The following is a 23,300-nucleotide window of genomic DNA, read 5'->3' as shown; positions in this document are numbered from 1 at the left end:
CTGCAAAAAAAATAAGTAGTGGGACTGCAAGGACTGAACAGGTATCGGAGGTGGTGAGATTAACTGATGTTGTTGCTTTATTGCCACATAGAGAATTTAAAATGCATGGTGGTGTAATTTCAGATCACGGTTCGGACATGAGTTACAGTAGCGTGTGCAGACAAATTGACCAGGGTCTAACAGAAAAATTCCCTGAATCTGAAATTATACGCACAGTGTTGAGAATAATCAAACCTGGTAATTTTAAAGATATGTTGACTGACAAAGATGATCTTACTGTTGCTGAATTGAAAAGGTTTTTGAAGTCACATATGAGAGAACGAAGTGGTAAGGAGTTATTTCAGGACCTTAGCAATGCTACCCAGCAAGAAAGAGAAACAGCACAACAATTTGTTTACAGGCTAGTGGGGTTAAAACAAAAAGTTCTGTCTACATCACAACATGATAGGCGAGAGCTTAGCTATGACAAAAAACTGGTGCAAGGCATATTCCTTCATACACTCTATCAGGGACTAAATGAGAAAAATTCTAATGTTAGACAAGATATCAAGCCTTATGTGTCTGATTTGACAGTAACGGATGACTTTATCATAGAGCAAGTCACCAGATCAGCTGATGAGGAAACAGAAAGGCAGAGACGCTTAAACAGTGCACCTAAACATAAACCTATTACTGTTCATTCATCACAGACACCAGGTAATAGTGAAAAAGACACCTTGCAAAAGAGAGTTGAGGGAGATGTTAAAGCAAATCACACTGCATTAATAGACCTAACAACACAGGTCTCTGCTCTCACAAAGAACCTGGAAAAGATGATGAAGCAAACTCCTATTGTTGGAAACCAAATGACTAAGCCACTAACCAATGTTCAAGTTCCAGATACAACTCACTGCAAGCCCAGGTGTGATAATTGCATTAAACGAGAGAGTCAAAACTGCTACCATTGTTTCTACTGTGGTTGGACAGGACACAGAGCGGTTGATTGCTTGAAGAAAAGAAGGCAGTCAGGAAACGACAGACGGTCACTGGGAAAGGGACAACCAGTGACCACCTCAAATGATCTGTCCCATGCTAAGGTAAACAGGGTATTCACCCACCGGTCAACTAGAACACTCCCAAAAGAGAATGGATTCTCCAAACAACACGTAGCACAATTAATTGGAGGAAAATGCCTACTGTCATGTCGGATGAATGGTGTACCGGTTGACATGTTGATGGATACAGGAGCTCAGGTCAGCATTGTCGGGAAGGCATGGTTAGAAAAGTTTCTACCCAGTGTCTCCATTAGGCACATACAAGATTTACTTTGTGATGACAACTTATCCATTACAGCTGCAAATGGTTCTATCATTCCATTCATCGGATGGATTGAAGTCTGCCTGGAATTCGGAACTAGTGGACATGGAAACTCAGCCATTTATGTGCCAATGCTGGTGAGTGACTGCTGTAATGACAATCCAATTCTTGGGTTTAATGTTATCGAAGAATTGATCAGAGAAAACCGTGACCGACCAAACAGCACCCAAAACCTGACTATCTTGCTGAGTGAAGCTATGAAAGTCAGACAGAGTGTAGCGAATAACATTGTCAATGCTGTCAGTCAAGCAACTGACCCAGGAGAAATATTCGATAGTCGTATGGTCAAAGTGGGGAAGAAGGGACTCCAGATTAAAGGAGGCGAGCTCTGTGAAGTCAAATGCAGAATTAGAGCGTGGCCGAAAGGAGGAATCATGCCATTTGAACCACTTCCCGAATATCCAGTTGAGGAAGGACTTGAACTATTTCCTTCAGTGGTAGATGTGCCAAATGGGTTCTCTAAACTGGTGAAGATACCTATACTGAACCGTGCTCAACATGACATCTACCTTCCACCCAGAACAGTATTGGGTACCATTTCTCCAGCAGCTGAGATTCTACCATTGTCTCCAAACAAAGACGATGGAAAGGGAATTGACCAGAAGAAAAGGGTGTTTCATGTAAACCAGTTGAATCAAGTGGACACTGGAAATCAGCTACCCACTAACAAATCTGTTAAGTGGCACCCACCTGTCAATTTGGAAGATCTCTCAGAAGAAGAACAGGAGATAGCGAGACAAATGTTATATGATGAATCAGATGTCTTTGCTCGAGATGAGGGAGACATAGGATGCATCCCTAACCTGAAACTGAGGATAAATCTGAAAGATGAAACTCCTGTCCAGAAACGCTACAATTCAATACCAAAACCCTTATACAAAGAAGTGAAAGAATATATCCAAAACCTTCTTGACCGAGGTTGGGTAACAAAATCTTCTTCCGCATACTCATCACCAGTTGTTTGTGTTCGAAAGAAGGACAGTAGCCTATGACTATGTGTTGACTTTAGGGAGTTAAACCGAAAGATTATCCCAGATAGACATCCACTACCCAGAATACAAGATCTGCTGGATAGCTTAGGAGGATTTACGTGGTTCTCAATCCTGGACCAGGGTAGTGCGTATCATCAAGGCTTTGTGCATGAAGACTCCAGACATCTGACGGCTTTCAGCACCCCCTGGGGACTCCTGGAGTGGAACTGTATTCCATTTGGATTAACGAATGCCCCAGCAGCTTTTCAGAGATGCATGGAGAATGTATTAGAGGGCATCAGAGACAAATGTTGTTCTCCATACTTGGATGACGTACTTTGCTACTCCAAAACTTTTCAGGAGCATGTCAATGATATTAGGCAAGTGCTTAGTCGAATGCGTGAGCATGGTATCAAACTTAGACCGAAGAAGTGTGAACTCTTTAAACGACAGATTCGATACCTTGGACGAATGGTGTCAGAAGAAGGCATAAAAATTGACCCAAAAGATCTTGAAGCGGTATTACATTTGAAAAGGAAAGAACCAAAAACAGTGGGAGGAGTCAGATCTTTGTTAGGATTCCTGAGCTACTACAGGTCCTTCATTCAAGATTTCTCTCGACTTGCTAAACCACTGTATGAACTTTTGCAGAACACTGAGATAGAATCTGCTACATCCATCCCCAAAAACAATCGGATGGAATCTATGAAGAAACATGGGAACAAAGCACAAGTGCCATCTAAAACACTGATTCAATGGACACCCAAACATCAAGCTGTAGTATCCAGACTGGTGGACATGCTAACCAATCCACCAATTCTAGCATACCCTGATTTTGATTTACCCTTCGTCTTACACACTGATGCTTCAAATGAAGGCCTAGGTGCTGTACTATACCAACGACAAGGAGAAAAACTTCGTGTTATTGGGTTTGGCTCCAGAACATTGACTCCAGCAGAGCGCAATTACCATCTTCACTCTGGTAAACTTGAGTTTTTAGCTCTCAAGTGGGCAGTCTGTGACAAATTCAGAGATTACTTGTACTACGCTCCAACATTCACGGTTTACACAGACAACAACCCATTGACATATGTATTGAGTACTGCCAGACTGAATGCTGTGGGTCATCGCTGGGTTGGCGAGTTGGCTGATTTCCACTTCGATATCAAGTACAGGCCAGGTAAACAGAATGCAGACGCAGATACACTGTCACGATTTCCGGTGGAACTCACGAAGAATCTGAGTGAGTACACAGAGCTTGTACCATCTGAGGTTGTGTAAGCTATGTGGCAAGGGAGCAAAGCTGTTGACGAAGAAGAGGCATTATGGGTGGCTTCATTGACTCTTCACTCAGAAAGTGATGTGGCCGAAGAATTGCTGAAAGGACAGACAATCTGCCCAATGACTCAGGAGAATATCAGAGCATTACAACAAGACGATACCAACATTAGAGAAGTGGTCTGGCTTAAGGAGAACGACTGGATTCCAAACCACAAAGAAAAGGAGAGTATGACCAGCAAAACAAGACGTTTGATACATGAATGGAATAAACTCAGAGTCGATGAAGGAATCCTCTACCGACACTCTGGAACCCGAAAACAGCTAGTTCTACCAGAAAAGTTAAAACCATTGGTCTTAAGAAATCTTCATGATGACATGGGTCACATTGGTACTGACAAGGTAACCCACCTAGCACGTGAACGATTTTACTGGCCATTTATGCAAAAAGACATTGATGAATATGTGCTGAAGAAGTGCAGCTGCATCAAACAAAAGCGTCCAAATATCACCGAAAGAGCACCTATGGGTTCGATTACTACCAGTTCACCTTTGGAGTTAGTATCCATTGATTATCTTCACTTGGAGAAAAGCAAAGGAGGATATGAGTATATACTTGTAATAGTTGACCATTTCACACGCTTTGCACAAGCGTATCCAACTAAGAACAAATCTGGAAAAACGGCGGCAGAAAAGATCTTTCAAGATTTCATACCACGTTTTGGCTATCCAGAGAAACTCCACCATGACCAAGGAAGAGAATTTGAAAACAACTTATTTCAGACATTGCAACGATTGGCAGGGATTTCTCATTCAAGAACTACTCCATACCATCCACAGGGTAACCCAGTGGAGAGACTGAACCGTACTTTGTTACAGATGCTTCGCACCTTAGAGGAAGAGAAAAAGTCAGATTGGAAAGAACATCTTCCACATATGGTTCATGCATACAATTGCACCAGGCATGAAGCCACAGGATACTCGCCATTCTTTCTATTGTATGGAAGATCTCCTCGTTTGCCAATTGACCTAATGCTTAACCTAAATTTGGAAAAGGAATCAGAAAGCCAACCAACATTTACTCAGAAATGGGCATCTAGAATGCAAGAAGCTTACAAAATCGCATCCGAGAATAGCAAAAAATCACCTGCTAAAGGGAAGAAGTACTATGACAAACAGATAAAAGGAGCACCTCTTTAACCGGGTGATCGGGTCTTAGTACGAAATCTCTCTGAAAGAGGAGGACCTGGTAAACTTCGTTCATACTGGGAAGAATCAGTACACAAAGTGGTAGAAAGAATCAAAGATGGGCCTGTGTACAAAATTCAGCCTGAAAGTGGTAAAAAGACTATTCGAGTACTGCACAGAAATCTTTTACTACCAGTAAATGACCTACCAATTGAAGGACACATTCCAAGAGTACCGATGAAACAAATACAATCAATTAAGAGAAAGGATACCAGAATGGATGTGGACCAGGAGGAGGAATGTTCAGATGAAGAAAGATGGTATTATCCTTATATACCAGAGACTACAGAAAGTCATGATTGTGTTGTGTCTCAACCAAACTCTCAAAACGTACAGAAAATCCCATTAAGAGTTTCTGCTGAAGAGTTCTATCCTACAACTACCACACCCAATCTTGAACAAGAACAAAATGATGGAACAGTAGTTGGCGACCAAATCTGGGCTACAGATATGGTGGGACTAGACACTGCAGAATTACCCTCATTAAGTCAAGACTTACCTGTGAACCAAGATATGCAAATGGGAAATGATGTTGATGGAGAAGACTCAACTCCTGTCAGAAGATCTACCAGACAAGCTAAGCCTAAAGAGATCTTTACATATGACACTGTCACGTACCTAGTAGGCGAGCCCGGAATGCAGGAAGCGGCCCCTCGTAGCCCCTGGCTGAAGAACCCCTGGAGGTGGTAACAGAAGCTCAAAAGTTCAGGGGGCACAAGTGCTTGGCAGGTAGATGCTGGTCCGGGTGGGCAGCAGGACACCAACAGCGAGTAGATGGAGCTTAGGCAATAGGCTGGTGTAGGCAGGCACAAGTGGTAGACTGGCTGGCAGACAGACGTCAGCGGGTACAGCAGTCACAGGATATCCAACAGGTAGGTAGGAACAGCAGAGTCGTGTAACAGGCCGGGTCAGCAGGTAGCGGTCAACGTGGTACAAGAGGGATGAGGCAGAGGCGTAGTCAGACAAGCAGGAGGTCGTAGGCAGGCAGCAACGGATCAGGGTCAAAGTCAAAGCCGGGTAACAGGAACCAAGGAAACAGATACGGGTATAGGATAGCAGGATCTCCGAGAACGCTGTAGACTGGTCAGCACGGGTAGAAGGGAGCAAGTGCCTTAAGAAGACTGTAGGGCGCCAAACGGTCGCACGACGAGTCAGCGTGCGTGAGTGGACGTGCGCCCGTTCGTGCCCCCACGTGCACGCGTGCGTTCGTTCAAGCCGGCGCGAGTGCGTCCGATCGCTCTAGCGCGCGTTAACGGAGCACGACGGGTCCTTGACAACAAGCTTCTGTGGGTAAGTCTCTCGTGCGCAAACGAGACGCCAGGACGATCGTGACACTGCCCCCCCCCCAAAGGGCAGCCTCCGGATGCCCAACCGAGCCATCTTACTCGGATGGGAGTTCTTAAAGGCACGAATAAGTCTTTTAGCATGAATATTAGATTCTGGCTCCCAAGAATTCTCCTCCGGGCCGTACCCCTTCCACTTGACTAAAAATTGAGTCTGGTTTCGCCTTCTCCTGCAATCCAGTATGGATTCAATCTCAAATTCAATCTCTCCATCGACCATCACGGGTTCTGGAGGGCCGGTCATCCTGTCAACGAAGGGGTCCGGGACTGCTGGTTTGAGTAGTGACACGTGAAAGACTGGATGGATCCGGAAGGACTCTGGAAGCTCAAGTTCGAAAGCCACATTATTCAGTTTCCTTTTGATCGGAAAGGGGCCCACGAATTTCGGACCCAACTTCTTAGAGGGGCAGGACAGTTTAAGGTTCAAGGTAGACAACCAGACCCGATCCCCAATCTTGAGATCCAGCTCCCCCCTCCTTTTCCTGTCAAAAACTTCTTTGTTGTGCTCTTGGGACTTGGTCAGGGTCTCTTGTAGAAGTTTGTTGTTTGACTCAAGGAAATTAAGGCGGTCCTGTACTGCTGGTACTGAACATTCCGGAAAGGTGCCAGGCAAGAACACTGGGTGGAAGCCGAAATTCGCGTAGAAGGGGGACTGTTTGGTGGCAGAGTGGACCGTGTTGTTGTAGGCGAATTCGGCCATAGGCAGGAGAGAGACCCAGTCATCTTGGGAGAAGGAGGAGAAACAACGGAGGTACTGCTCCAGAGTCTGGTTCGTCCTCTCCGTCTGGCCGTTGGTCTGTGGATGGTAAGCTGAGGACAGACAAAGATCGATCTTTAAGGCTCCGCAGAGCGCTCTCCAAAATCTCGAGGTGAACTGCACCCCCCTGTCGGATGTGATGTTAACGGGAATGCCGTGGAGTCTTACGATTTCTTTGATAAAGATGTTGGCTGTCTCTGTAGCTGAGGGGGTGCCCTTCATGGGCAGGAAGTGAGCCATTTTGGTAAGTCTATCGACTATAACGAAAATCGTGGAATAATTCTCTGAAGGGGGAAGTTCAACGATGAAATCCATGGAGATCATCCTCCATGGTCTATCAGGAACAGGCAGTGGTTTTAGCAGACCCCAGGCTCTTGACTTTTTGCTTTTGCTCCGGGTGCAAATGACACAGGTTTCCACGTACCTCCTGCAGTCGTCCTTCATGCGAGGCCACCAGAATGTGCGTTGGAGTAGTTCCAGAGTCTTGAATACCCCAAAGTGGCCGGCCAGTGGGTGATCATGACAGGCGGCCAGAACTGGGGTCCGAACTTCTTGGGGAACAAAGATCTGGTTCTCATGCCACAGAAGGTCATTGCTGGAGGACAACGGGATACCGGGTGGAGGCGTTAGGCCTATGGAAGCCTGCTTGATTTGGGATACCACATCCCCCTGGAGCAGAAGGAAGTTCCCCGTAGAGAGGATAGTATCTGTGGATGGCGAGCTCTCCGATTGGTTGTACATGCGGGAGAGAGCATCCGGTTTGGTATTTTTGGATCCAGGACGGTAGGTGATGTGAAATGAAAATCTGGAGAAGAAGAGTGCCCACCGGGCTTGACGGGGCCTCAATCTCTTAGCGGTTTTAAGGTACTCTAAATTTTTGTGGTCCGTATAGACCAGGATCGGGTGGGTGGCTCCCTCCAGCAGATAGCGCCACTCTTCGAGCGCAGATTTTATTGCCAGTAACTCACGATCCCCGACATCGTAGTTTCTCTCTGCCTCCGACAACTTGCGGGAAAAGAAAGCAACTGGGTGAAGTAAAGACTTGGCCCCCTGCCTCTGGGAGAGTATCGCTCCTACTGCAATCTCCGAAGCGTCGACCTCGAGAATGTATGGTAGAGCGGGATTGGGATGTTTCAGGACAGAAGCGGATATAAACAAATCTTTTAAGGTCTTGAAGGCCTCTTGTGCTTCGGGGGTCCAATGAAACTTCTGAGACTGCTTCGTTAGTCCGGTGATGGGAGCGATAATCGCCGAGAAACCCTTGATGAACTTGCGGTAGAAGTTCGCGAATCCTACAAATCGCTGAACTCCTTTTCTATCGGAAGGGGCAGGCCAGTCCTGGATTGCGGAGATTTTCTGGGGATCCATCTCAATTCCCCTTACCGAGATAATCAGGCCGAGGAATTGGATACTCGGTTGTTCGAACACACATTTCTCGGGCTTAGCGTATAGACCGTGAAGACGGAGACGGGTCAGGACCTTTTTAACGTGTATCCGGTGATCTGTTAGAGAGGGGGAGAAAATCAAGATGTCATCAAGATAGACAATTACAAACAGGTCGAGGTAATCTCTAAAAATGTCATTGACAAAATGCTGGAACGTGGCAGGGGCGTTACACAGCCCGAACGGCATCACCAGGTATTCGAAGTGCCCGAAGCGGGTACGAAAGGCAGTCTTCCACTCGTCACCTTTCCTAATACGGACGAGGTTGTAAGCCCCCCGAAGATCCAGCTTAGAGAATATTTTAGCGGAACCTAGTCTCTGAAAAAGTTCGGGAACCAATGGCAGAGGGTAACGGTTCTTGATGGTGATTTTGTTCAACGCTCGATAGTCCACGCATGGGCGTAGAGAGTGGTCTTTCTTTTCCACAAAGAAAATCCCCGCTCCAGCTGGGGAAGTAGAGGGTCGGATAAATCCCTTTTCAAGATTTTCATCCAAGTAGGTTTTCAGAGTACTGAGTTCAGATTCAGACAGAGGAAAAATTCTTCCAAAGGGAATCTCTGCCCCCGGAAGTAGTTCGATAGGGCAGTCATAGGGCCTATGAGGTGGTAGGGTTTCAGCCCCTTTTTTACTGAACACATCTAGGAAGTCGTGGTATTCTCTAGGCACAGCTTGTCGGGTGTCATCGTCTACTTCCATACAGAGGAGGGCCGGAGAGTCCCTGTTAATTGCTGGGTAACAATGCTGGAGGCAGTAGTCCGAAGGGAATTCTATTTTTCCGGTGGCCCAGTTGATACGTGGATTATGTGCCTTCAACCAAGGCATGCCTAGGATGATGGGGACCAGAGGAGATTTGATGACGTCTAGGCACAGGAATTCTTGATGAGTCCCGGCGATGACAGCAGAGAGGGGACTAGTCTCCTGAGTCACCGGTCCTGATTCTAGAGCGGACCCATCGGCCAAGTATACCGAGAGCCCCTTCTCTCTCGGTCTAAGGGGAATCTTGTTCTTCAGGGCAAAGGACACGTCCATAAACCCACTGCACGCCCCCGAATCAATAACTGCGTGGGTAGAAATAGTCCTTCCTGGGAGCTGTAAAAGAACAGGAACAGCCAGGTGAGAGGAATTTTCGGACAGCACTGACGGAGGAACAGGTGGAACAAGAAGGCACTTACGTATCTTGGCTGGGCAGGAGCGAACAAAGTGCCCTGATTCTCCGCAGTACAAACAGAGGTTGTTGACCCGGCGTCGTTGCCGTTCCTCTGGGGTCAGTGATGGACGGAGTAGGCCCAACTGCATCGGTTCCGGGGGATCCAGCGTGGCTGTGGCAGGAACTGAAGGAGCTGGGTGGGCAGAGCTAGGCACCCGTGGCAACATCCAGACAGGGCGTGCTACTGTAGAAGAACGTTCTTGGCGGCGTTCCCTCAAGCGCCTATCAATTTGAACGGAAATGTCTATCAGGGCCTCCAGGGTTTCGGGGATGCCAACACGTGCCAACTCATCCTTCAGAGGCTCGGACAGGCCCATGCGGAACTGATATCGCAGGGCTGCGTTATTCCAATCCGTGTCAGCGCTCCAACGACGGAACTCCGACACGTAGTCCTCCACAGGCCTGCGACCTTGCTGCAGAATGTGTAGGGCTGCTTCTGCAGTTGCAGCGAGTTGAGGGTCCTCATAGAGTCTAGACATTGCCATAAAAAAGGTGTCTAGTGTGTCTAAGGATGGGTCCTTGCGCTCCAGTAGGCGATGTGCCCAGGCTTGAGGTTCGTTCGTTAGGAGGGAGATAACGAACCCCACCTTGGTCGCCTCGAGGGAGAAGGTCCTCGGTTGCAGGGCGAAGTAGAGCTCACAAGAGTTACGGAAGGCTCTAAACTTGTTCCGGTCACCCGTGAACCGCTCTGGGGTTGGTACTCTGGGTTCAGGTGGCATCATCACCACTGAGGGCGGGGCTTGGCCCCCTGGAGCAACGGGCGGAGCAGCAGATAGTGCTTGGACTTGCTCTTCCAGTCTGCCGTAGCCTTCCTGTAGGCTCTTAACTGCCTGGGTAAGACCGGCCAAATGGCGGCAAAGCTCGTCCATGGGGGAGGCTCCCTGCGCAGGCTCGGACATGGCTGACCAGTACTGTCACGTACCTAGTAGGCGAGCCCGGAATGCAGGAAGCGGCCCCTCGTAGCCCCTGGCTGAAGAACCCCTGGAGGTGGTAACAGAAGCTCAAAAGTTCAGGGGGCACAAGTGCCTGGCAGGTAGATGCTGGTCCGGGTGGGCAGCAGGACACCAACAGCGAGTAGATGGAGCTGAGGCAATAGGCTGGTGTAGGCAGGCACAAGCGGTAGACTGGCTGGCAGACAGACGTCAGCGGGTACAGCAGTCACAGGATATCCAACAGGTAGGTAGGAACAGCAGAGTCGTGTAACAGGCCGGGTCAGCAGGTAGCGGTCAACGTGGTACAAGAGGGATGAGGCAGAGGCGTAGTCAGACAAGCAGGAGGTCGTAGGCAGGCAGCAACGGATCAGGGTCAAAGTCAAAGCCGGGTAACAGGAACCAAGGAAACAGATACGGGTATAGGATAGCAGGATCTCCGAGAACGCTGTAGACTGGTCAGCATGGGTAGAAGGGAGCAAGTGCCTTAAGAAGACTGTAGGGCGCCAAACGGTCGCACGACGAGTCAGCGTGCGTGAGTGGACGTGCGCCCGTTCGTGCCCCCACGTGCATGCGTGCGTTCGTTCAAGCCGGCGCGAGTGCGTCCGATCGCTCTAGCGCGCGTTAACGGAGCACGACGGGTCCTTGACAACAAGCTTCTGTGGGTAAGTCTCTCGTGCGCAAACGAGACGCCAGGACGATCGTGACAGACACACTAGGTCAGCCAAGATACAGACCAAGTCAGGTTCACACCATACAAACTCCTACAATGCTAGCTACTCCCAGGACATGCCAGGTAGTTAACGTAGCTCCTTGGTGGCAACAAGTACCTATTTGGGTTACTTAAATCACTAAATAGTGTTCAGATACCAATTGAGTTTAATGTCGGGAGCCATTAACTGAAGGAGGGGAGAGTGTGACGGACTGGGGTTTATATGGTCACAAAACAGACACCCCAAAGCAAAGTACATATTCATTTTTTTTTTATATTTCTAAACATATCCCTTCTATTCTATTAATAACCAGTAGATGGCAGAGAAGGTACACAAACAGAGTCTATATAAGGCCACACACCATGTGACTGGAAATTAAACTACTTCCAGCCATAAAGTCAGTGGTCATATCTCATGCTGTTTGTGTGATTCTTTGCAGGTATGTACTCTAAATCATTCCGAATCTGTATTAACCTGTGATAGAAAGATTCCTAAACATCTTGAGCAGATGCAGAAAAAGGCTCAGCAGATTTTATGCTATAGTTTTGCTGTAATTAGAAGTTTAGAACAGCATGTGTCAGAAACAAGTGAAAAGTGCATAAAAACATGAAAATACTGCATTAGTCAGAACAAATGTCTATGATAAACACTAAACCTTTCTAAATAGGTATATTTAAACCTGATTTATTGAAAATGGCATAGATTTATGGAAGCACATGTTTTCTGTTATTTAATATAGAAAAAAAACTATTGTATGTAAAGCTTATGTATTGCATCATACAGACATGCAATGTGCACCATCTAGTGGTTAAAAAAGAGTACTACCATGAAAATATTTGTATTAAAGCAATGCATTGCCAGTATGATTATTGCACACTTAAAATGTACCAGAGAGATAAAGATAATTATCTATAACACTGAATAACAGGGATATATATGTTATTAAATTTAGTAATGTTCATTGTTGTAACTACGTTTTAAAATACTTTAGTTCAAATCGGTATTATATATATTGTTAATGGTTATAAACATGTGACTATAAAAATGTAAAAGATGTATTGTTATGTAAAAATTAAACTACTTCCAGCCATAAAGTCAGTGGTCATATCTCATGCTGTTTGTGTGATTCTTTGCAGTCCACGCCAAGCTGATCACCTTATCTCATCGTGTCTACAATCATCGGCTCTCTTAATTCACATTTTGAGGCCGGTAACAGTAACATCAGGAAAATACAGGCTGCTCTCCAAAAAGAATGTGTGGTTGTTTTTAACCAGTTCCGACCGGTGCACGATGATGTACATCGGCAGAATGGCACGGGCAGGCAAACTGGCATACAGGTACGTCCAGTTGAAATTGCTGCCCTGCCATCGCATGTGCGCTGCTGCCGGCGCACACGTGCTGGTCAGGACCCCTGAGAGTCCAATCGCGGGTCCCGCAGACTCAATTGCTGCAGGGATACCCGCGATCGTTTCACGGGGAGGCTGAACGGGGAGATGCCGATGTAAACAGCATCTCCCCGTTCTGCCTAGCAATAAGTGACACTGATCTCTGCTCCCTGTGATTGACACACTTAACCCCTACACTGCCACCCCCTGTTTAACCCCTTCACTGCCAGTGTCATTTACACAGGAATCAGTGCATTTGTATAGCACTGATTTCTGTATAAAATGACAATGATCCCAAAAATGTGTAAAAAATGTCTGATGTGTCCGCCATAATGTCGCAGTCACAATAAAAATCACTAATCACCGCCATTACTAGTAAAAAAAAAAATGATTAATAAAAATGCCATAAAACTATCCCCTATTTTGTAAACGCTATAAATTTTGCGCAAACCAATCAATAAAACTTAAAAAAAAAAAAATATGTAGAAGAATACGTATCGCCTAAACTGAGGAAAAAAATGTTTTTTTATATATTTTTGGGGGATATTTATTATAACAAAAAGTAAAAAATAATGCCTTATTTTCAAAATTATTGCTCTTTTTTTGTTTATAGCGCAAAAAATAAAAACCACAGGGGTGATCAAATACCACCAAAAGAAAGCTCTATTTATGGGAAAAAAGGGACGTCAACTTTGTTTGGGAGCCACGTCGCACGACCGCGCAATTGTCAGTTAAAGCGACACAGTGCCGAATCGCAAAAAGTGGTCTAGTCTTAAGCCAGCAAAATGGTCCGGTCTGAAAGTGGTTAAGGAGCACAATTCAATGATACTTGAACAAAAAAGAGCTGCATGGTTGAGCAGCCAGAAGGAAGCCTTTACTGTGCCAATGCCACAAAAAAGCCAATGAGGCATGTCAAGGTGTTCTTGGGCATATTGTATTGTCTTTGGAACTTGTGCAGTAAAGGCTTCTTTCTGGCAACTTGCAGCTCTTTTTTGTTCAAGTATCATCGTATTGTGCTCCTCAAAAACAACCACACCATCTTTTTCCAGAGCAGCCTGTATTTCTCCTGAGGTTACCTGAAGGTTTTCCTTTGTATCCTAGACAATTCCTGTTGCAGTTGTGGCTGAAATCTTTCTTGATCTACCTGACCTTGGCTTGGCATGAAGAGATCCCCACATTTTTCACTTCGTATTAAATTATTGAAATGTGGGAAATGAACCTTTAATAGCCATTTTAACCTGTGTGTGCCACCTTCTGTATCTGTACCAAGGTCAAACATTTCAGGGTATGTAAACTTTTCATCTGGGCCATTTGGGTGATTTCTGTTATTATGATTTAAAAAGGATACAGAAGACTATGTGATAACAAATGGCTTCATGGATCACTATCCTTGAATAAAAGACAGTTTTTTGGCATGATTAGTCATATTTCCAATATTAATGCCGAAATGTCACAATTTCTGCCAGGGTATGCAAACTTTTGAGCACAACTGTACAACCCATTTACACAGGAACATGGATCCCTACCCCCTTTTTAGCCACAGAGGCAGCAGCCAAGGGTGTACACATGCCATGGCAGGAGTTATACCACCTGTCATCAATTGTGACCTGTTCAAATGAATGGGGCCATCCTGCAAATACCCCACAACTGAGTGCAAAGCATGCAGTTGCAGCATGCCAGTGCAGGGTCCAGTGGTGGTGTGGAGGTGATACAACTCCTCCTTACCACCTGCTTTAACCCCTTAATCACTGTACTGAACAAGGTTGCAGAATGCTTGCAGAGTGGCCCCATTGAGCCTGCTCTCACTAACAACACAAACTGAGCAGAGTGCCCCTAGAGAGCAGAAAGGAGAGTTTGAAGGGACACTCCTGACCACACATTCATTGGCACAATTGTATATCCTTTTCTTGCAGCATACAGTGGCTATCGGCTTACCACTCTGTGGCTGGGCACGGGATTTACTGTGAGGGACCTGGGAGAGCAGCAGCCATTGGGCAGATTGTAGGATAGTATGCTGCAGAAGAATGTTGTCTCCTGTGCAGTTCAGTTGGTGAGTTGAAAGAGCGATTTAGAGAGATGGGCTTTTGAACCTCCATATATTACAAAATGATTCCAATTGAAAACATTTTATCACTAGAAAACTATTTACTACTATTGGCTTCGCTTTACTGTTTATTACAGTTATAACCAGTAAAGGATTGTCCTTCCTGTGTTTTAATATGCTTTTGTATGAGGTTATTATTACTGTCACTTCTTACTTCTTGCAAGGTCATCATAATCCTTAAGGGTCCTCTCAGTCTCCTTTTTCTTCTCAATGTAGTTACAGCAGTCCAGAAAGGCTTTTATGCATGGCTTCCCATCCAGGATGAAACCAGCTCGGCGTTCACAGTGGTACCCCATCGGACTTTCCTGCATCCCATCCAAGCAACATTTCTTCTCTAGGTTCTGGTACTCCGAGGCTGTGAAAGGCAGAAGGACAAACATTCTAGACAAACCTCCCATATTTGTTTGGTGCAGAAAAGGAATACAAAAACAGTGTTAAAATGTCATTAGTCCACCACTTTTTGTGATGGTCAAACCAAACTGGTAAACCTCCAGCAGCAGTGGAAAAATAAACATTTAGCAGTGGTATTAATACTACTTCTAAATGCGACAGCTTCTCCCAACCATGGGTCATCCTTGTTCAGCCCATTCAGCTGGGAATTCCTAATTGGTAGCCAAATGTAAACAAAGGGATGGGCATTGTGTTTTGGGTTTTAACGGGGGCCCCATTAAAAAAAAAAAAAAAGGCGCATGGTTTTCTCTTCCTTATTCACCTGTGAGTGTGGATTCTTGCTATACACTATGAGAGACTGTGAGAGCTGATTGGAGGAAAGGCATACACCACCCTACCCACACATGCAGAGCTTGCCTGTGAATAGTTTAGCTGTCTGTTAATCTAGTTATAGTACCCTCCCTGACACAAACTTCAGGCTCTAGTCTGAGAACTTGTCAGAAGTTATCAGGCTGATAACAGAAGAACGGAGCAGGAGAAAGCCATGGAACTTAGCGCTTTAGAGAGAACTCAAAATTTAATGAATCCCATTTACATCCACTTTGTCAATCGCCGTAGCTGTATGGCGGGCGCGCGCGCCGGCCCCGTCTCTTAGGAGCCGATGCGTGTGCCCAGCGGCAGTGATTTCGGCCAGGCACCCCCGATCGCTCCTGGGAAAGCCCAAATGGGGATTTGTGTGTGTAAACAAACCAATTTCCATTCTGTCAGGAGTGAGGAGACAGATCTGTTGTACCTAATGCTTAGGAACATGGGCGTAGCTTAAGGGGTTGCACTGGTCACAATCACAACCTGTCATATTATCATAGCCTTCACAAAATCCAGCTCCAATCTGCCCTAGGCCACAGCCACGCTCTAGTACTGGGCTTCTACTTTGCCTTCCACAGTCCACACCCCTCTGTTGCCATTGGCTGGGGAGGAGCTGTGAGCCATTCCCTGAATGGTGAGAAGCACAAGGTGAGAACAGCCCCAGGATGGGGAAGTGTTTGTGCTGGCAACATGGAATGGTAACTGAGCTCAGCGAAGCAAGAGGAGGAGAGTGCCATCCTGTAGCCACGGTGGGATCAATGTCACTGGTGAGGTATGACACTGCTCAGTGTCTCCTAGTCACCAGTTGGGATTCTCTGTACCCCCCCCCCCACCCGAGGATGTCTACTTAACCCACTTCCCTGACAACTGAGGAAAAGACACACACCTCCGGGAAGTGACCTTCATCACACCTGCCAACACCAACAGAGAAACCTTCAGAAATTGCTAAAACAAACACCTCCTTTGGGGCCCCTGAATGTCTGCAGGCTGTAGATTTTGTGTCACATGGCTTTGCTTGCCCCCCCGAGATCTAAGTTGCCCCCCCAAAGCCCCCTGATCACCCCCTCCACCCCGCATGCTATGCCCGGCTGCTGAGCTCCTTTCCCATTACAGCATTCTCTACTGTTCCTCCTCCGCAGGGCTGAAATCACATTCCTTTATAACACAGGCAGTCAGCCATGATCTGCACAGGGTGTATCTGCCTACTGTAACTATACTGCCGTTCCGACCAGAGAATTACACGGGTCAGAAGGGCAACATAAAAGCTAGATACACCCTGTGAAAACTGACAGACTGTGTTTAAATGAATGTGATTTCAGCCCTGTGAAATGTGTGTGTGTGTGTGTGTGTGTGTGTGTGTGTGTGTGTGTGTGTGTGTGTGTGTGTGGGGGGGGGGGGGGGGGGGTGGATGCAATGCTGGGATGGGAAAGGAGCTCTGCCAAGTGACCTGCCAGGGGTCCCTGTCCTCTGATTCTCCAGCGGAGGTCCCTGTCCTCTGATGTAAAGAAGTCTGGGAAGTCAAAACTCTTCAGCCACTTTGAGTATCTTGGCGTGCGGTGGATGTATCCGCATGCACGTTGGAAGTAGTGGGGGGATGGGGGGGGCAGATCAACTTTTGCATCGGGGCCCACAAGCTTCAAGCTGAAATATACAGTGCCTTGAAAAAGTATTCATGCTCTTTGAAATGTTCCACATTGTGTCATGTTACAACCGAAAACTTAAATCTATTTCTTTTTTGTATTAGACCAACACAAAGTGGTACATAATGGTGGAGGGAAAATCATAAATGGTTTTCCAAATTTTTTACAAATAAATATGTGAAAAGTGTTGCATGCATTTGTATTCAATACTACTTTGTAGAACCGCCTTTCGCTGCAATTACTACTGCAAGTCTTTTTGGGGATGTCTCTAAGACAAAGTGACATTTTTGCCCATTCTTCCTTGCAAAATAGCTCAAGCTCTGTCAGATTGGATGGAGAGCATCTGTAAACAGCAATTTTCAAGTCTTGTCACAGATTCTCAATTTTATTTAGGTCTGGACTTTGACTGGGCCATTTTAAAACATGAATATTCTATGATCAACCCATTCCATTGTAGCTCTGGCTGTATGTTTAGGGTCATTGTCCTGCTGGAAGGTGAACTTCCGCCACACTCTCAAGTCTTTTGCAGACTCTAATGCCGCGTACACATTTTTCTGTCAGAATAAACTCTGACGGTTTTTCCGACGGAGTTCCGACGGAGTTCCGACGGAATTCCGCTGAAACGGACTTGCCTACACGCGATCACACCGAAGTCCGACCATTTAGAATGTGGTGATGTACAACACATACGACGGGACTAGAAAAAGGAAGTTCAATAGCCAGTAGCCAATAGCTGCCCTTGCATCGCGCTTGGTCCGTCGGAACAACATACAGACGAACGGTTTTCCCAATAGGAATTGCTTCCGTCGGAAAGATTTAAAACATGTTCTATTTCTAAAATTTTCGAAAGAATAAGTTAGATGAAGCCCACACATGATCAGAATATCCGATGAAATGATTCCGTCTGACCTGTGTACACAGCATTACAGGTTTTCTTCTAACATTACCCTGTATTTGGCTCCATCCATCTTCCCATCAACTCTGACCAGCTTCCCTGTCCCTGCTGAAGAAAACATGGTGTGTTCAGGGTGATGTGCAGTGTTCTTTTTCCACCACACATAGCGCTTTGCTTTTAGGCCTAAATTTTGGTCTCATCTGACCAGAGCACATTCTTCACACATGTCTGCTGTGTCCCTTAGATGGCTTGGGAAGGGGATCACTGCTCCAGGTGGAAATATGGATATAGAACTCTCCTTGGAACTGGAACACCAGGTGCCGGCTAAGCATATATAGCTATAGCAAATGAGGCAAAAGGTAAATTCTGGACAGCCGCACTCTGGAATATAGCCTTTATTTGTAAAAAAAAGTCCAACAGATACAAGCCACAGCAAATGACTAAGCACTGTTAAGTGTGAAACACGTCAGATCGTTTGCTGTGGCTTGTATCTGTTGGACCTTTTACAAATAAAGGCTACAATCCAGAGTGTGGCTGTCCAGAACTTCCTTTTTGTCTCCCCTAGACGGCTTCTCGCAAACTGCAAACAGGACTTCTTATGGCTTTCTTTCAACAGTGGCTTTCTTCTTGCCACTCTTCCATAAAGGCCAGATTTGTGGAGTGCACGACTAATAGAGTAACCTCCAGAGTTAGTATAGGTGTTTTGGCTGCTTCTTTGATTAACACTCTCCTTGCCCGGCCTGTCAGTTTAGGTGGGCGGCCATGTCTTGGTAGGTTTGCAGTTGTGTCATACTCTTTCCAATTTCGGATGATGGATTGAACAGTGCTCCACGAGATGTTCAAACCTTGGGATATATTTAAAATAACCCTGCTTTAAATTTCTCCACAACTTTATCCCTGACCTGTCGGGTGTGTTCCCTGGTCTTCATGATGCGGTTTGTTCACCAAGGATCTCTAACAAACCTCTGAAGGCTTCACAGAACAGCTGTATTTATCCTGAGATTAAATTACACATGGGTAGACTCCATTTACTATATAGGTGACTTCTGAAGGAAATTGGTTTCACTAGATTTTAGTTACAGCCGAGTAAAATTGGCTGAATACAAGTGAAAGAGTAAAGGAGGCTGAATATCTTTATTAGTAAAACATTTTGAAAAGCATTTATTATTTTATCATTTCCCTTCCACTTCACAATTATGTGCCACTTTGTGTTGGTCTATCACATAAATTCCCAATAAAATAAATTTAAATTTTTGACAAAATGTGGAAAATTTCAAGTGGTATGAGCACTTTTTCAAATCACTGTACATGTGAACTGTCTTATCTGCCAAAGGATTTGTAATTCTGTCTAGCAATTTTTATGATTGATACATCTCTACCAGACAAGGCAGCCAGAAGGTCAACACCACTTTCTCTGTTAAAAGGGAAATCAAGTTTAAAGGGGTTGTAAATCCTCCTGTTTTTTCACCTTAATGTATCCTATGCATCCTATTTATCAGGACTGCGACATATCAGACACTTTTGACACATTTTTGGGACCATTGGCATTTATACAGCGATTAGTGCTATAAAAATGCACTGATTACTGTAAAAATGTCACTGGTAGGGAAAGGGTTAACAATAGGGGGCGATCAAGGGGTTAACTGTGTTCCCTATAGTGTGTTCTAACTGAAGGGGGATGGGACTCACTAATAGAGGAGATGAAAGATCATGGTTCCCAGCTTGTAGGAACTCATGATCCTCATCTCCTCTGCTCTCAGAACAGGGAGTTCTGTGTTTACACGCACACATCCCCGTTATTCCTCTTGTGCCCGTGATTGCTCATGGTCAGTGGTCATCACAACCGCCGGTCACGAGCATCGGCACCCCAGCTATGCAACGGGTGTGCACATGCCCGCTATCCCACTTGAAGGAGCTGAATCACAGCTACAACGGCTCGCGGGATCGCGCTGAACTGCTGCCGTATAATGACAATGGCTGGTTGGCAAGCGGTTAATGAGGTCCAGTCAAGCAGGTGAGAAGACACCCATGGGTGGGGTGAAGGGCACTGTGGTGATCAGAGGGAATTATTGAAGAGCTTTTGGTGTATGGGATTGCACACTTGTTTTCATGGAGATTGAATCATTTATGTACTGTATGGACTGTTATGGACTGTATATGTATTTAAAAAGAAAATAAATATATATATATATGGATGAGTTTTACACTGTTTTCAGGTATTTCTTTATGTACTATAAGTTGAATGCACTTTACTGAAGGAGAGGTGCTGCACCTTTTTTGTGACTATATAGTACATTCTTGCAATAGGATTCCTACCTTGAGCCCTTATACACACGGTCGGAGAATCCGTCGGAATGTGTCTTATCGGACCGTGTTGTCGGGTTAATCCAACTGTGTGTGGTATGCATCGGATTGATTCCGTTGGAATATCCGTCGGACCCAATTTTCCAACATGTTGGAAATATTTCCCGACCAACTGGGCCGGTCGAACATACTCCGATCATGTGTAGAGAATTTTGATCGGTCCAAGTGCCACGCATGCTCAGATCAAATTCCTACATCAAAGTTATTGGCTACTAGCCTGAACGTAGTCCCATCGTAACGAAATTACGTCATCACGTTCTGAAAGATCAGATTTTTCGCCAACTTTGTCCGACCGTGTGCATGCAACAGTTTTGGACAAGATTCGACAGACAAGATCCGACGGACAAAATACGATGGCCAAAATCCGACGGATTTGGTTGTGGAAATCTCTGACCGTGTGTGCAGGGGCTTAGAGTGGGTAGTATGTCAAGGAGTCTTAATGCTATTACTTTGGCATAAGTTTTAATTTCTTTCGGGAAATATCCTAGAGCCATTTTTTTAATTAAGGCTGGGTTCACACTGCTGCGGCTACGATAACCGGATGTGATTCGCACCGCACTGCAGTGCAAATCACATCCGATCTCTGTGCGATGCGAGTTCAGCCATACAGATAGTATGGCTGAATTTGCATCGCACCCGCCCCAAACTCGCACAGGACCCTTTTTTTGGTCCGCAGCAGAATCGGATCGCATGGATGTTCACACCATGCGATCTGATTCCTGTCCGAGTTTGCAGATCGCACTGCGATATGCGAACTGATCTGGGGGTGTCATTAACATTTCACTGACACTCCCAGCAGTTCGCATAGGGCAGTGTGAACTGCCGCCGGGAGGCATGCGATGCGGGCATTCCCGCATCGCTGCAATGTGAACCCAGCCTAAATACTGTAGCTAAATGGGAAGACAATCGAGTCGTAAAACGTTTATAGAACTCGTTATTGAAACTATCTGCTCCTGGTGATTTGGATAGGGGAAGAGAATCTATCACAGTGGTAATTTCATTGATAGTGAACTGCTGGGAGAGAGAAGTGAGCTGTTGATTTGAAAAAAATAATATCTTAAGAGGTGCTAAAAATTTATTAATTTGAGCAGTGGTTGGTTGTTAAGGATGGGCCCCCCTTTTGCAACAGAACTCCTGGACAGGGGAAATATTCTAACTTAAATGGCAAACCCCATTCTATGGGGGTCTATAGGAGCCGCACAGGAAAAAAAATCAAATGTGCCCATTTTGAAGGCTTATATGCAAGTAATTGGCCATAAAAGGGGTATGAAAGACATGTATCAATAAAAAAATTGATTTTTTTTTTAAAACGATAATTTTTTCAGGAGCAGTGATTTTAACCACTTTAGCTCAGGAAGATTTTACCCCCTTCCTGTCCAGGCTATTTTTAGCAATACAGCACTGACAATTGTGCAGTTTGACACTGTACCCAAATAAAATTGATGTCCTCTTTTTTTTTTCCACAAATAGAGCTTTCTTTTTGTGGTATATGATCACCTCTGCTCTTTATTTTTTTGCACTATGCACTATAAAGCAAAAAAAAGACCAACAATTTTGAAAAAAAAAAAAAAACACAATATTTTTTTTTACTTTCTGCCATAAAAATCAAATTTCTTCATAAATTTAGGCCAATATGTATTCTGCTACATGTTTTTTTATATTTGGTGGCGATCAACAATTTTTAAAGGGACTTGCACATTGCGGCGGACAAATCTGACACTGATACTTTTTGGGGACCAGTGACACCAATACAGTAATCAGTGCTAGAAACAAAATCACTGTCACTGTATAAATGACACTGGCAGGGAAGGGGTTAACATCAGGGCCGATCAAAGGGTTACAAGTGTCCCTAGGGGGTGTTTTTCCAACTGTGGGGTATGTGAAACAGAGATTCATGTTTCTTCTTAGCAGAAACAGTGATCTGCCTTGTTTAAATAGGCAGACCGCCGTTCTGCCGCTCTAAGAAAGATCGCTGGGTTCCTGGTGGACATCGGATCCACCATACCTGCTAATTGGCTCCCCCTGTGTCCAATCACAGTGGGAGTAACTGTGGGGGATGTGCTTTGACTAAGGATGGGCTCGGGTGTGTCCGCACACTCCACATGCAGAGCCCGCCAGGGAGTCGGCACGATGCTGCGCTAATCACAGGCAGTGAGACATTTCCCAATCTCTGCAGATGCACATCGGGAAAATGTCTCATTGCCTGTGATTAGCTCAGAGCTATGCCAACTTCCTGGCGGGCCCTGCACGTGGAGTGTGAGAACACGCCTGAGCCCATCCTTAGCTTTGACTAAAGGTAAACAGAGATCTATGTTTCTGCTTAGCAGAAACAGTGGTCTGCTTTGTTTACATAGGCAGACCACCGTTCTGATCCTCTTAGAACTATCACCGGGTTCCTGGAGGACATAAGGTCCACCATACCTGCTGATTGGCTCCCCCTGTGTCCAATCACAGTGGAAGTGGGTCTCCGGAGGCACAAGCGCCCCCCAGATCAGGTAGAAGACATAACATACAATGCAATTGCCAGCACTTAGGTTGCATGCTCGGATAAACGGTCTGGTATGGATTTTTGGGGGGAACGCCACACCATTTTTTATTTTTTTTTCATTTGGTGTGGAGTTCCCCTTAAAAACCATACCAAACCTGAAGGGTCTGGTATGGATATTTGGGGGAACTCCACGCCATTTTTTTTAAAATTTGACGTGGGGTTCCCCTTAATATCCATACCAGACCTGAAGGGCCTGGTAATTGAATTTGAGGGAACCCCACGCTTTTTTTTTTTTTATCAATGAGTGTTCTCTGTATTTTGGGGAGCCGACAATTCATTATAGCCGCGAGTGCTTTTAAATAACTTTTTTTCCTGCAGAAATGACACTTTGTGCAGGAACAGTTCTAAGCACGGGAAACATGC

The 23,300-nt window shown here is 45.5% G+C and overlaps 1 protein-coding gene across 1 annotated transcript in view; it reads right to left on the bottom strand.

Annotated features, from left to right (window-relative positions):
• The window catches only part of LOC143961246 (complement C3-like), a 659,302-nt gene that overhangs the window by 427,451 nt on the left and 208,551 nt on the right, over positions 1 to 23,300 (bottom strand). Inside the window, exon 17 of the mRNA XM_077470481.1 lies at positions 14,889 to 15,089. Within this exon, the coding sequence (XP_077326607.1) occupies positions 14,889 to 15,089 (201 nt within the window). The remainder of the gene's footprint in view (positions 1 to 14,888; positions 15,090 to 23,300) is intronic.

The sequence above is a fragment of the Lithobates pipiens genome, unplaced genomic scaffold (genome assembly GCF_037356315.1).
Source record: "Lithobates pipiens isolate NorthernLeopardFrog02 unplaced genomic scaffold, aLitPip1_a1.2 Scaffold_8, whole genome shotgun sequence".
In the NCBI taxonomy this organism is placed as follows: Eukaryota; Metazoa; Chordata; class Amphibia; order Anura; family Ranidae; genus Lithobates; species Lithobates pipiens.
The sequence above is the reverse complement of the archived record's forward strand: the minus strand, read 5'-3'. Positions and strand labels throughout refer to the sequence as shown.